The sequence below is a fragment of the Mauremys mutica genome, chromosome 12 (assembly GCF_020497125.1).
Source record: "Mauremys mutica isolate MM-2020 ecotype Southern chromosome 12, ASM2049712v1, whole genome shotgun sequence".
Lineage (NCBI taxonomy): Eukaryota > Metazoa > Chordata > Testudines > Geoemydidae > Mauremys > Mauremys mutica.
Genome location: NC_059083.1, coordinates 38270299 through 38285130, shown reverse-complemented (window position 1 = coordinate 38285130; position 14832 = coordinate 38270299). Strand labels below are relative to the sequence as shown.

General features: G+C 50.8%; 1 protein-coding gene across 1 annotated transcript; it reads right to left on the bottom strand.

Moving 5' to 3' along the window:
• Window positions 1-3316: 3316 nt before the first annotated feature.
• On the bottom strand, window positions 3317-13013 carry LOC123346759 (CMRF35-like molecule 3). The gene is made up of 3 exons (XM_044984222.1): window positions 12974-13013; window positions 9112-9447; window positions 3317-3441 (listed from the first exon to the last, which is right to left on the bottom strand). The coding sequence occupies exons 1-3, from the start codon at window positions 13011-13013 to the stop codon at window positions 3317-3319; spliced, it is 501 nt and encodes a 166-aa protein (XP_044840157.1).
• Between the last annotated feature and the right edge of the window lie 1819 nt (window positions 13014-14832).

Genomic DNA, 14832 nt, shown 5'->3' with positions numbered 1-14832 from the left:
TCCATCATGGAGATTTTTAAGAGCAGGTTAGACAAGCCCCTGTTGTGGGGGAGGGATAGCTCAATGGTTTGAGCTTTGGCCTGCTAAAATCAGAGTTGTGAGCTCAATTCTTGAGGAAGCCACTGAGGGATCTGGGACAAAATCAGTACTTAGTCCTGCTAGTGAAGGCAGGGGGCTGGACTCAATGACCTTTTGGGGTTCCTTCCAGCTCTATGAGATAGTTATATCTCTGTATAATAAGGGATGGTCTAGATAATACTTAGTCCTGCCATGAGTGCAGTAGACTGGACTAGGTGACCTCTCAAGGTCCCTTCCAGTTCTATGATTGTGTTATTAGTACCCCTCAGAACCTGGCAAGCCCAGCTGCAGCGGATTGAAAGTCACAGGATTACCAGAACCTGAGGCAGCATGGGGCTTGTGGGTGGATAGCTTTGCAGGAAAAGCTGGGAATCACTACAGGCTGGAGGAGCAGTTCTTAGGAGCAGGTAATTAAGGGGAATTTATTTCTCTATTTCTTTTGCTGAGTGTTAATGAATCTTATTTAAACAACTGATTTCTCCTTGGTCAAAAACAACTGACTTGTTTGCTTTTGAACTAGCCTGTTGCTGTACTGAGCCTGAGCTAGGTACCTGCTCCATCACTGTGGCTGGGGCTGGGCGTGCCGTGGGGATCTGCCAGATTGTAGGGCCACGTGACCTGCTGCATGGAGTAACTGACTAAGTACGTGGGAATTTAGAGAGTGTGTCTTGTGCTGTTATTTTGGTGACAGGGACAGTATGGTCCTTAGGAAGGAAGCAAAATAATCAGGCTGCACCATCTGGAGAATGAAGTGACACTTACTAGCAAAATTGATCAGAGAATTTTTACCTTGGCTCCTCCTCTGCGATGCTCTTCTAAACTTTACAGCAATGAACAAAATGAAAAGCAGAACCAGCAGGATGGATGGGATCAGCATGTAGAGGACGAGGTTTGGTGTACTAGGCAAAGGAGAAGAGAATGTTTGTTTCTACTCTTAATGGTCAGACTTTGTTATATAAAGATTAGATGTAGCTCTTACCCACCCCTTCCAACAACTTGAGAGGGGAGCAAGTATTAGCCAACCCCTATCTGTTTTTTACAACTGGGAAACTGAGGCACAAGTACAGTGACTTGCGTCAAAGAAGCACATTGAGTCCATTGCAGAGCTGAGGCTGACACCTTGCGACGCTGGATTTCAGCATCAAACTAAATAAACAGAAACCGTTCTGCAAAGGAAAATTTGGCAATCTAAAGCAGTTCCAGCTTTCCTCTCTGCACAGCTGGGTTTAAATGTGTGCTAGGGCCTAGATCTTTAAAGACATTTAGATGTGTAACTCCCCTTTACCTCAATGAGTATTAAGCACCTAAATGCATCTGAGGATCTAGGCCCAGGTGACCGAGACATGAGTTTGCTGGCCTCAGCATAGTTCCTAACAAAGATCTGAGCTCAGCAAAAACCTACAGAGTGCGACGGCAGTGAGTGCGATTGTAGTGACCCTAACAGGGCCACTGTGGTTGGCATTTTAAAAACAAACTCTTTCTTTATTAATTAAATTGAGCTAATTAAATGATCAGGTTAAAACTGTCAGCCAATTTTCAGCTGAATAAGGGTAAAACTCCTGTTCTGTTTAGAGATGGCAGTGTTACCTAGGGTTAAAGCACTGGCCTCATCCTCAAAAGACCTGCGTTCTATACCTGGCTCTGGCCTGCTGGGTGACCCTGAGCAAGTCATGTCACCTCTTGTGCCTCAGTTTCCCCATCTACAAAATGGTGTTAATGATATTAACCTCCTTTGGAAAGTGCTTGGAAATCTGTGGAAGAAAAGTGCTAGATGTTGTTATTTGATTAGAGACTTGCACACACTGCATCTTTTGCCGTGACTTTTTGGCTTTTCTGATTAAATTCTGTATGATTGTGTCTTTATTTTTTTTAATATCACAAACCCCTTCCAGAGCTGGGGTTTGTAAACTGCTTCTGCCACAGTGTGAAGGAAACAATGGACAACAACTTCAAGATGAAAATATCAGTTATTCTGTCATGTGATTGACATGTACAGTATATCTCCCTGTCTGACTGGAAAGCCCAATAGAATAGCAAGAGTTGTGCAGGTCAGATGTGATGGGAAATGCAGTGCTAGCACTTTAAAATTGGACCATGTCAGACTGGAAGAGTGGTGAGCGTGTGGGGGTGTTTTTTGCTTTCTTTTTGTTTGCAAGTGTGGGTTTAATACAGTGTAATGCAATGGAATTCACCTTCCGGGGCAGAAAAAAGTTTGCAGGACAGGAAGGCCTGTAGAACAGCAGGACTGTCTGGCTCTGACTTAGGCCTGGTCTACACTAAGGGGGGTACTAGGGTACGCAAGGTATGCACTAGGGTATGCAACTAGGGTATGCAAGTTCAGCTACGCAAATAGCGTAGCTGAACTCGAAGTACCCTAGTTTGACTGACTTACCCATCCAAACGCGGCGGGGTCAAACTCCGTGGCTCCAAGGTCGACTCCGCCACCGCCATTCACGGTGGTGGACTTCCGGAGTCGACCAGAGCGCGCGGGGAGTTCGAACTATCATGTCTTGATTAGACGTGATAGTTCGAACTCCGAGAAGTCGAACTTACCGCGTCGACCCGGACGGTGAGTATAGACCTACCCTTAGATGATAAATGCCCCTGTCTCAACTTGTGAACTCAGCTAAAAATCCTTTTCTTCAATGCCTCTGGTGTGCAGAGACCTGACAGTTCTAGAATCCTCCGTGCTGCGTGAGTTTGACGTAAAGCCTTGGCCTCTGAAGGGATTGTAGCCTGGACTTCGAGCACAGTGTAGAAACCCCAAACCTGCCCTAGAGTTGGTGAAAGCAGGGGCGGCTCTAGGCACCAGCAAACCAAGCTGTTGCCTAGGGCGGCCAAATCTAGGGGGCGGCAGGCTGGGCCGGTGGACCTGCCGCAGTCATGCCTGCGGGAGGTCCACCGGAGCCGCGGACGAGCGGACCTGCCGCAGGCATGACTGCGGAGGGGGCGCTCGTCCCGCGGCTCGGCTGGACCTCCCGCAGGCATGACTGCGGCAGCTCAAGCGGAGCCGCCGGACCCGCGAACCGTCTGCAGCCGTGCCCGCGGGAGGTCCGCTCGTCCCGGGGCTCCGGTGGACCTGCCGCGGGAGCTCAACCGGAGCCGCGGGAAGAGGGGACCCGCCGCGGGACCGAGGAAGGGCGGCGCAGCACACCGCGCTGCTTGGAGCAGCCTATTTTCTAGAGCCGCCCCTGGGTGAAAGGAGACCTCACAGTGCCTCTATCATGAGTTGGGGCACTCACCCAGCAGGAGCATGACTACTGTTAAAGGAGAAGGTGGATATTTCTATTTCAGGAACAGTCCATGGGGAGGTGGCAACGGTCAGGTCCTTTTCTGGTGTCGTCGGTGGTGAGGTAGGCACAGCTGCAAATGAAAGCAGACAGAGCTGTATTACCAAGCCCTTGTTCATTGATTTCCTGTTCGAGCTGGCACCTGCCTGCATGGTGGCTGGGCTATTAAAGCTCCTTGACGTGTGTACTAGCTAGGCCATTGCAGCGGAGAAAGGTGGTGTGGTGGTCGTTTAACACAGTAGCTGTAATTCTGTATCCTACTTCAACTGCTGATGGCCCCAGTGACATAATGGAGAGAGATAGACACATACAGAGAGCATGAAAAAGTGGGAGTTGTCCTACCAACTGTAAGAGGCTAATTAAGTAAGAGAAAAAAAACTTTTGTAGTGATAATCAAGATAGCCCATTACAGACAGTTGGACAAGAGGTGTGAGAATACTTAACATGGGGAAATAGATTCAATGTTTGTAATGGCTAAAAAAGTTTTTTCTTACTTAATTAGCCTCTTTGAGTTGGTAGGACAACTCCCACCTTTTCACGCTCTCTGCATGTGTATATATATCTCCTCACTATATGTTCCATTCTAGGCATCCGATGAAGTAGGCTGTAGCCCATGAAAGCTTACGCTGAAATGAATTTGTTAGTCTCTAAGGTGCCACAAGTGCTCCTGTTCTTTTTGCGGATACAGACTAACACGGCTGTTACTCTGAAACCAGTGAGATAATGTAGCTTTGCTGTATGCCAATTAAAGGAACCTGAGGGACGAGAGAGGAATCAGACTGAGTTCTTGGGGAGCTAAATGGAAGAGGTTTGGGGGGAACTCCAACAATATTGAGGGACTGGGGAGAGTGAGCAAGACTTGGCTTCCTCTGCAGAGATCACTGGTGGCAGCAGAGGTAGGAAATGAGACAGAACTATTCTGACATGAGCACATTGTGTTTAAATGCCTCATCCTGCATTATTGGCCAACAAGTGAGCAGATAGGCCCTGGCTTCTCCTCCCCTTCCCTCTGTATCTCCATCTCCGGCCATATTCTTCCCCACGCCATGGACACATCCATCTAGATAGGAACATGGGAATCATCACACTGAGTCAAATAAACTGTCCATCTAGCCAGGGAGCCTGTGTGACAGTGGCCAATACCAGATGTTTCAGAAAAAGGTGCAAGAAACCCCATTATGGACCATTTTGAAATAACATAACCATATGGGCAGCTTCCTCCTAACTCCTGTCACTTTGTGGCTGATTCTATATTTTGAAGCCCCAGGACATAATTCTGTCCTTAGCCAGGGTGAGTGGATGGCTTAATTATCCATAAGAAGGTTAAATCCTGCTAGACTCTCGACCTCAATATCTTGTGGCAGTGAGTTCCATGGGTTAATTATGTATTCTGGAGACTACATTCCCCTCTTATCAGACATAACATAAGAACATAAGACTGGCCATACCGGGTCAGACCAAAGGTCCATCTAGCCCAGTATCTGTCTACCGACAGTGGCCAATGCCAGGTGCCCCAGAGGGAGTGAACCTAACAGGCACTGATCAAGTGATCTCTCTCCTGCCATCCATCTCCATCCTCTGACGAACAGAGGCTAGGAGCACCATTCTTACCCATACTAGCTAATAGCCATTTGTGGACTTAGCCACCATAAATTTATCCAGTCCCCTATTAAACATTGTTATAGTCCTAGCCTTCACAACCTAGACATAGATTTGTTGCTTTTAAAATCCTTTGGCTATCCCCTTGTTCTCCTGATGATGTTGCTGTCTCTTGTCTTCTCTTTGCTCTATCTTGGAGCTCTGGAGTATTTTATTATGTTCCATTTCTCAATCACTGCTCATGGAATAGGGTTAGCAATGGAAAACCAGAGAAGCTTTCACTGAGGGAAAAGATACTATGGTGAAAAGAAATTCCTGCAGACAGGCCCTGGCTTCTCCTCCCTTTCCTTCTGCACCTACATCTCAGTCCATGTTCTTCTCCACTCCATTCTGACACCCACTGGCGGAGATTGCACTGATCGCTGTAGGGCTGAATGGCCACCTCTATTTATTTTATAACCTACCTAACACAGAGCTCAGGAATATCTCAGCCCTACCTTCTCAGTGGATGACTTTAACAATTTTCAGTGTGAGACTAGCTAATAACAAATAGTGAAGAATTCCTGTAAAATGTGTCTTTTGGGACTAACAAGCATCTCTGCTAAAAGTCATGACACTTTTTTAGGATTGATGAGTTTTGTTGTGAGTATCCAGGAGGCGGCCAAATATTCATGAATAATGACCCTGTCATTCATAGCAAAGTCTTTTTACCCCCCTTACTTTGCACAAATCTTTGCAATTCAGTGGCATTTAAAATTACTCGCTTATCTCACCTCCGTCCCACCTCTCTGGGCCTGTCTTGATCCTGGGTCTAACTGTTCATCTGATTCCACAGTCCTCACTCAGGCAGACTCGGCATGAATTTCAGTGGGAGTTTTGTCTGAGTAAGAACTGGCAGATGTAATGTGAGGCTGCATCCTCCAGCATTAATTCCTCTCCTGCATGGGGGACGGGGTGAGGGGGAAATCAGACAGTTGTGTGGGAAAATCTAGGAAACAAGTGGGAGTTTCTCAAGGTTGTGAAGGGGGTGACAGAAGATTAGATACAGGCCCTTGGTCAAGACAAGAGCCACTTGTGACCCAGGGAGCCCCTCAATGCCATCTGGCACAGGGCACCCCAGGCCATAATTCATGTCAGGCATGACACACTCATTGTCCCTACACACTGTTGCTAGAATCTGTCTCTGACGGGTGTCATATATGGTATCCTATGCGAACTGGTAACATGCTGCTCATTAGTATACTTGCATGATGGAGGTATGGGCAGTGTATAAAGAACTATAGACGTGTGCTGGAAAATGTGTTCTTCAAAGGTGGTTTGCAAGCCGTGCATAAACCCAGCCTGTCCCAGACAAAGGAATGTCGTTTGTGTCTCCAATCTGAACTAAGCTAGGTGATACCGCAGAGGACAATGGAAAGTACATCTACATATAAGGTAAACAATGCACCATCAATCTTAACGAGGGGCTGCGGGGGCAGAGGGTGGAGACATCTTAACAATCATGAGTGTGGATGGAGCCTGCAACCCCAGGATGCCTTCCTACCACTTGAAACAGAGACTATAGACTTTGGGAAATAGAAGCAGAAAGCCATTTTGGCATCCTTCATTCATGGGACACAAGAGGCCAGAGCTCTGGTAATGGGACAAAAGTGGATCCTTCACCCAAGGGGGCTGATGTCTCTGGGAACTGACTATAGGTGAGAAACCTGCTTAAGACCAAGATTGCAACTTGCTGAGTTAAGTTTCAGTCACTAGAAAGCAGGTTTTTTGTTTTGTGTGACTTGTGTCTTCTGTTCTTCCTCATATCGCCTGCATATCTGCTCTTTGTTCACAAAGCTACTCTGGTTTTATTACAAATAAGGGCTGTGTATCAAACTGAGAGGTTAAGTCTTCAGCTAAACAGGCTGGCGCATGTTCTGTCTCTTTGGAGCCAGCAAACAATAACTTTTGTGTGAGTGTCCAGTGAGAGGGCCTGGCCAGGGCCAGCTCCAGACCCCAGCGGCGTCCCGCGGGGAGGGCGGCAGGCGGCTCAGGTGGAGCATCCGCAGGCACGCCTGCGGGAGGTCCACCGGAGCAGAGGCGGCTCTAGAAATTCCGCCGCTCCAAGCAGGGCGGCGCGCGGCGCCGCCCTTCCCCGGTCCCGCGGCCGGGACAGAAGTGCCTGCTGACTGTACCGTGGTCCCGCGGCTCCGGTGGAGCATCCGTAGGCATGCCTGCGGGAGCTCCGTCCGACCCGCGGGACCAGCGGAAGGTCAGCCGGAGCCAAATGCCGCCCTGCCCCGACAATGCCGCCCCACGCGCCTGCTTGGCGCGCTGGGGTCTGGAGCCGCAGGACCTGCGACCGGCAGAGCGCCCCCCGCGGCGCGCTGCCCTGCTTAGGGCGGCGAAATTATTAGAGCCGCCCCTGGGCCTGGCAGCCACGGGGGAGCGGGGCTGAGCCTGGGGGTCTCAGTAGCGGGGTGATTAGCGCTGCGGGGCTGGGCAGGGACCGGGCGCGCTGGGCAAAGGGCGCTGCGGGGAGCCGCGGAGGGGCTCGATGGCTGGTCCGGGGCAGCCCCCGCCCTCCGGCCCCTCGCAGCCCCGGGCCAGGCCCCGCCCGGGTTACAGCAGATCCAGGGCCGGCTCCAGGCACCAGCCGAACAAGCTGGTGCTTGGGGCGGCAGATTCCCAGGGGCGGCTTCCCGCCGAATCCCCCCCTTTTTTTTTTTTTGCTTCCTTCCTCCGCCCTTGCAGGTTTTTTTCTTTTGGTTCGCTGCTCCGGCGGCCCTGCAGGGGGCAGCGCGCGGAGGAGGGGAGCTGCTGGGAGTGGTGCCAGGGCTGCAGCCAGCCCGGCACGCAGCCCGGGTCCTTCCCTGCCCGCCCCCCGGAGCGGCGGGAGGGGCCGCATGGCGAGCGCCCCGCGTAAGGGAGCCCTGGCCGCCCCCCTTCTCTCTCCCCCCCCCCCCAGCTGGGGTGTGCTCTCCGCTGCCCGGGGGCTGCAGGGCTGGGAGTCCCCCTGCCCCCCCCCCCAGCTGGGGTGTGCGCTCCGCTGCCTGGGGGCTGCAGGGCTGGGAGTCCCCCTGCCCCCCCCCCAGCTGGGGTGTGCGCTCCGCTGCCCGGGGGCTGCAGGGCTGGGAGTCCCCCTGCCCCCCCCCCCAGCTGGGGTGTGCGCTCCGCTGCCCGGGGGCTGCAGGGCTGGGAGTCCCCCTGCCCCCCCCCCAGCTGGGGTGTGCGCTCCGCTGCCTGGGGGCTGCAGGGCTGGGAGTCCCCCTGCCCCCCCCCCCCAGCTGGGGTGTGCGCTCCGCTGCCTGGGGGCTGCAGGGCTGGGAGTCCCCCTGCACCCGCGCTCCCGCCGCCCCGCAGGGATTTTGTTTTGTTTTTTCTTCCCTTCGCCGCTCTGGCCGGCACACACCCCACCCCCCCCTTTGCTGCTCCGGCCGGCAGGTTTGTTTCACACACACACACACACACCCGCTGCTCTGGTCGGCAGGTTTGTTTCACACACACACCCCCCCCCCCCCGCTGCTCTGGTCGGCAGGTTTGTTTCACACACACACACACACACACACCCTGCTCTGGTCGGCAGGTTTGTTTCACCCCCCCCCCCTGCTCTGGTCGGCAGGTTTGTTTCACCCCCCCGCTGCTCTGGTCGGCAGGTTTGTTTCACACACACACACACCGCTGCTCTGGTCGGCAGGTTTATTTCAGGTCCCCCCCCACTTGGCTGCTCCGGCCCCCGCCCCTTCATTGCTACAGCCGGACCGGCCAGCAGGTTGCTCCCCGCCCCCTTGCTGCTCAGGCTGGCTGGCAGGTTCGTTCTCCCCCGCCCCTTCGCCGCCCCGGCCGAGCGGCAGGTTTGTCCCCCCCACCACGTCCTCCGCTGCTCCGGGCCCCCGTGCAGGTGGGGTTTTTGTTTGTTTGTTTTGTGGCTTGTGGCAGCAAAAAAGCCAGAGCCACGGAAACGCGCCTGCTGCCCTAAGGGCACAGACTGCCCCCCGCCCAGGGCGGCAATTCGGCGCGCTGCTTGGGGCGGCGAAAACTGTAGAGCCGGCCCTGAGCAGATCTGCCGGTCTAGACACCCGCCCCCTTCCCCCGCCCAGCGCCCCCCGGCCCTGCCCCGAGCCCGGCAGCCCCGACACTGCCAGGGGGCAGCGCCGGGATTTACCTGGGGAGACGGTGAGTGTCACAGCGGCCCTGAGATCAGGCCCAGTTCTCACTACCCCGCAGTGGTACGTGCCGGCGTCTGCCGGTGTCAGGTTCTCCACGGTCACGGTGAACGCGCGCTGGGTGCGATTGTCTCGGATGGAGACTCTGCCCCGCGTCACCTCCGCCTCCGACCCGTCGGTCTCGACGATGTGACGCCCGTTGGAACAGCGCCGACCTCCTGCCCGGCACCAGAACTTCTTATTACCCTCATAGCCCGAATCGTACCGGCACCGCACCGCCACCGACCCGCCCGGGGGGCCGCTCACTGCCCCGGGGCCCGTCACCGCCCAGCAGCCTGCGAGGGACAGAGACAGTGAGACCCGGTGACCTGCCCCCACATGTCCGGGTGTGTGTGTGAGGGGGGGAGGGGTTATGGGTGATGCTTCAGCCTTTTGCGGGGCAGACAGGGGGGTCAGAGCCTGCAGCTTCCAGGTTCCCCTGTCCCCAAACCTGACTTTTTAAATCTGTGCAAAGGGACTAAGAGCAATAGTGCCTCTCCCCTGGGGCTGTGTGGGAGCAGGTGAATGGGGCAGGAAAAACTCTGTTTCAAAACAATATTTGGATTTTCCGCGTGGGAAAATTGAACATTGAAAGACGAGTTCAATTTCAAACTGACTTTTCAAAATGAAATTTTCTTTTTTCATTTTCACCTAAAATGTCATTTTGTTTTCATTTTCCATTTCAGGGGTTCTCTCCCTCCCCCTGCCCATGCTCCACTGTGATGCTCCAACATGCACCATGCTGGGATAGTTCAGCAACCTGGCTAGTTTAGCCCTTTCTAAAATACAGTTTGGAAGGTGTTAGTTAAATAGAGCTAGCTAGCTTGATCTAACATATCTATAAATGCTAGTCTAGACAAGGGGTCAGAAAAGTGCCACCCCTCTATCTTGCAAATATTTACCCATGTGCTTCCTTTTAAGTACAGAAGAACTCCTTTTGGTTTCATTGGCACTCATGCTTAGAGTAAATCAGTGGGCTCAATCATGTGCTTAAAATTAAGCATGTGGAAGTGTTTCTAGGATTAGGCCCTACATTGGTATTGTTTGGTTCACTTTTGTTACAGTTATTTATTTATTTAATTTTTAAACCCAGCCTTTGAAAGTTGCTTGAAAGATACTTTGATGGTAAGGGCCATATTAGCAATTAGCTAGACAAAGCACAGCCTAGAAAACTAATTACATCAAGTATTTGATGGTGTCCCTTCTATCAAGGTTTCAGTAGGGCTTTACATTATCCCATCCTATTTTCACATGCTCGTCGCCAGAGCTGGTCAAATAGTTTGTTGTGAATATTTGTCACAAATTCTGGCTATCTTTTCGTCAAGTAGTTATTAGTGAATAAGGTTTTCCATTAGTTAACTGTCTCTGCTGATAATGTTCTGAATAATTTTCCTCTTCAGCCAAAATTATCCTGGCTTTGTGTGAGACCAGAGACAATGTTTTTTGTGCAAAATCTCATCAGCGATTTTTAGTTTAGTCATTTTGAAAATACATTTCCCCCATTTAAAAAAGGACTAGTCTACACTGGGAACATACATTGGCATAGCTACACCACTCAGGAGTATGAAAAATCCACACCCTGAGAGAAGTAGCTATGCCAACCTAACCCCCTGTGTAGACAGTGCTAGGTCAATAGAAGAATTCTTCTGTCAACCTAGATACCACCTCTTAGGGAGATGGATTACCTGCGCCAATGTGAGAGTTTCTCCCGTTGGCATAGGTAGTGTCTACACTGAAGTGCTACAGCAGCGTAGCTGTGACACAGTAACAATTTAAGTATAGACATACCCAAGTGTAATCAAAAGTCATGAGTCAACATCCCCCCCGCCCCCAATAATGAGATTGGCTTAAAAGTCATGAAGATTTTTTTTTTAAGTAATTAATGTGTGTTTGTTTTTCTTTGCCTTTTGGATTTTGAGTATTTAGGTTGCACTTGCATCATGTTTTCAAGCTTTTTCTCCACAACTATGACAGATAGAAACATTTTTTAAATGAAAGCTGAAACTCTCCCCAAATCACAGGTATCTAGAAACTGGAGTGTTAAGAAAAAACACCAACTATTGAGAGAATTGCAATAAAACCTCAATCAATAGCAACACCGCAATCAACTAATGTTGACAGGATGCACCAGTGCAAAGCGTGTCTACATTAGGGGTTTGCTCCCTTGAGCTCACTCCTGGTGGCCCTCACCCTGGAGCTACAGGTTTTTTTAGCTCCATATTGTGGTGAAGGCCTGTTCCCCAAACCAGAGGCCTTGTCTCATCAGTGACTGATCAATCTTTCCCAGCTCTTACCTGTTTATGGACCTTTTCTGGCTGTAGGCCCTTTCAATAACTGTGTGTGTGTGTGTGTGTGTGTGTGTGTGTGTGTGTGTGTGTGTGTGTGTGTGTGTGTGTGTGTGTGTGTGTGTGTGTGTGTACACGTATTACACAGATAAATAATCACGCACCAGGAACTTTAGCCACTGGTGCTGAATGTTCCCAATAACCAGGCAGGGGGAAGCAGTGCACTATTACCTACACACTGATTCAGCTAGTTCCTATTATACTGTGATGCCCCAAAACGCACCAGGTTGGGATGCCACACCTACCACAGAACTCATCTACAGTGTGATGTTGTCTCATAGAAAGTCTGAAAAGTTCCAAACTGTACTATTTGGTGCACTTTTGCAAACATTTTTGGGTACATCTTCACTACCGGCCGTATCGGCGGGTAGCAATCGATTTCTTGGGGATCGATATATCGCGTCTCATCTAGACGCGATATATCGATCCCCGAACGCACTCCTGTCGACTCCGGAACTCCACCAACATGAACGGCGGTAGCGGAGTCGACATGGGGAGCCGCAGACGTTGATCCCGCACCGTGAGGACGGTAAGTAATTCGATCTAAGGTACTTCGACTTCAGCTACGCTATTCACATAACTGAAGTTGCATATCTTAGATCGATGATCTCCCCCCACCCCCGCAGTGTAGACCAGCCCTTTGAAAGATGCTCAGACTCTACAGTGAGGAAAGCAATTTTCTGTAGCTAGAAATAATCACACCCTATAGAATTAGTTATAACTATCACATGGGTAGTGCCCCATATGGTCAAGGTTACAACATGACTTTTATTATAACTTCCTGTTTTCATATGTTCATAGCTAGAATTCATCTTATAGGAACATTGGAATAACCAGACTGGATGAGACCCAACATCCAGTATTCTGTCTCCAACAGTGGCCAGAGACACGTGCTTTAGAGAAAAGTGTGAGAACCCTTCAGTGTGCAGATGTGGGACAATCTGCCCCCCACACCGGTCTCTTCCTGATCTGGAATAGCTAGGCATCGCCTTAAGCGAAGAAGTGTGTGCTGTCTTTTCTAGTCCAAAATTTTGGTTGGTGCTAATTATGATACCTGCATATTCTTAATATCCATTTAAATCTCCAATCCCTTTTAGAATCTGGCTACATTCTTAGCCTCAATATTTGTTGCAAATAATATTGGTTGCAAATGCTGGCAATGTTTTCATCAAATAATTGTAATGAATATTGTTTGCTGTTCTTTATCCAGCTGTGCTGAGAATGTTCTGAAAAATTCTCCTTCTCAGCTGAAATTTCCCTTGTTTTGTTTTCATAGAAAACTTTCTCCGCAGACACAGACACAGATTCTGTGCTGAAATCTTTACTGACCTGCCCACTTTGTAAGTTCCATCTCCTGGGTGAGTTAGAACCACAGCAAGAGCATAGCTGAGACTTTCAGGCTCTGTTGGTGAAGCTGGCAAACCCAATACTTGCATTATATTTCTAGTGAGCCACAAAAAGACCATGTCACTCTCACCTGGGAAAAGAATCCAAAGTAAAACCGAGAAAATCCTCATGGTCCTGGTTCTCTCGGCGGGTGAATCTCTCTTCTGGTAGATCTGGGTACTCCAGGAGATCGCAGGGACCCTCTTCCTTTTGTGAGAGTTGAAAATGACATGCGAAGACTCACTGACCAGTTCTATGATGTTAAGTTTCTAGATGTGTCAGCCGTCCCATGTCCCTCTGAAAAGGCTGGTTTTTCACTGTAGAAAGAAGTTGCCCAACCTGTATTCTCCGATGATTGGTATTTGCTTCTTTTTTTTAAAAAAAGGAGAAGCATGATTAAAGGAAGTGTCATATCTTTTGGAGAAAAGCTGGGCCACAGTTCCCATAATTTGAAGGTTTCTGAAAGGTTTTTCTGAATGCCATGCTAAGATTTTGTCTATGCTGCAATTTAGTGGCGGACATAGCTACAGCGATTAGAGCTGAACTGGTGCAAACTCAGGACTGCCAATTTCAAGAATTCAAAAATCACATGATTTTTTAAAAAAACAACACCTTTTGGGATCTTTGTATTTGTCTGCTGGCTTAGGACCTTTATGAGGCACTTCTGTGATTGTTTCAAACTTTTCTCCACAACCTTAAGGACCAGAAACATACTTTTCTTTTAAAACAAAGCTGAGATTCTCTGGTAATCACATGGCTCCAGGAGCTGGGTGCTTAAAGACAAGCACTAAATATCATGACACTTGTGATAAAATCACAGGAGTTGGCATCATACAAACTCCTAGTGTAGATCTGCTGCACCAGTGAAAATCATGTCCTCAGTAGAGGTTCTGCTCCCTTAAGTTTCTTCCTTATGGTCTTTTCTCTGGACCTTTAGTATGATTTTAAGCACATTCGGTGGCAAAGACCTGTTCCCCAGGTCTCTTCAAAGCTGAGCATTCCTTCCTGTCTCCAATTTCCCTAGTGACCCTCCTGGCTATTGGCGTATTCTAGTGCCTGGAAGCAGGGGTGAAAGTAATTTAACAGACTTACCGGTATGCAGGGCTGCCAGGGCCCTGGGCAAGGTGGGGGAGGGCAGCTCTGGGCCCCCGGAAGGGGAAGGGCCTCTGATGGAAGGAACGGGGCTGGGGCCAGACTCCCCCAGCCAGCCCTTCAGCGCTGCCCAGACTGGGGCTCCGGCAGCAATTTAAAGGGCCTGGGGCTCCGGCTGCTGGTGCGGTAGTGGCAGCAGCAGCGGCCACAGCCCCAGGCCCTTTAAATCGCCACTGGAGCCCCGGTCCCTTTAAATCACTGCTAGAGCCCCAGGGCCTTTTAAATCGCTGGTCCCAGGGGCAGCTGCCCCTTTTGCCCCACCCCACCCACAGCAGCAGCCCTGCCGGTACGTTGGCTGTGTACCGGCTTCCTTACCCGTGCACCGTACCAGCTTATCGTCACCTCTGCGCTGAAGACTGTCCCTGTCCTAGGACACTTTGCCTAATGGGAGCACATTGACTCCGCTCCCCTGAGCCTCTGCTTAGGCCACGCCTCTCCCCAGCTGCCGCTGCCTGAGCCACTGTGGCCTTGGGACTGTTTACCCCTCCCGTGCCATCCCCGTTCAGTCGCTGGGCTGGTGGCCCCCATGACTAACTCTGCTCCTCCTCAGCAATTCCCATTGGCCTCCCCTAGTCCCACCGTGTACTATCTTGGTGTTGGGCTGCTGTCCTCTGCTCAGTCCTGCCCTAGGCCACTTGACCCCTCCCACCCGCCCATCGAGGCCAGCTCCTCCTGGCTCCAGCTCTACCTGCAGCCATCCCTCAGCTCCTGCTGCTTGGTCCTGCCTCTGCAGCCACTGCCCCCCTGCTCTCTCTTCGTGTTCCTGATCTCCAGTGCCCTCTGGCTGTCCCTTCCCGT

What these genes read in the sequence shown, in the direction of transcription:
- LOC123346759 (XM_044984222.1), bottom strand. Translation starts at nt 13,013, where the DNA reads ATGAGGATTTTCTCGGTTTTACTTTGGATTCTTTTCCCAG. An exon ending in ACTTTGGATTCTTTTCCCAG is followed by an intron (nt 9,448 to 12,973) that starts GTGAGAGTGACA and finishes TGTCCCTCGCAG; the next exon opens with GCTGCTGGGCGGTGACGGGC. An exon ending in GACACTCACCGTCTCCCCAG is followed by an intron (nt 3,442 to 9,111) that starts GTAAATCCCGGC and finishes TTTCATTTGCAG; the next exon opens with CTGTGCCTACCTCACCACCG.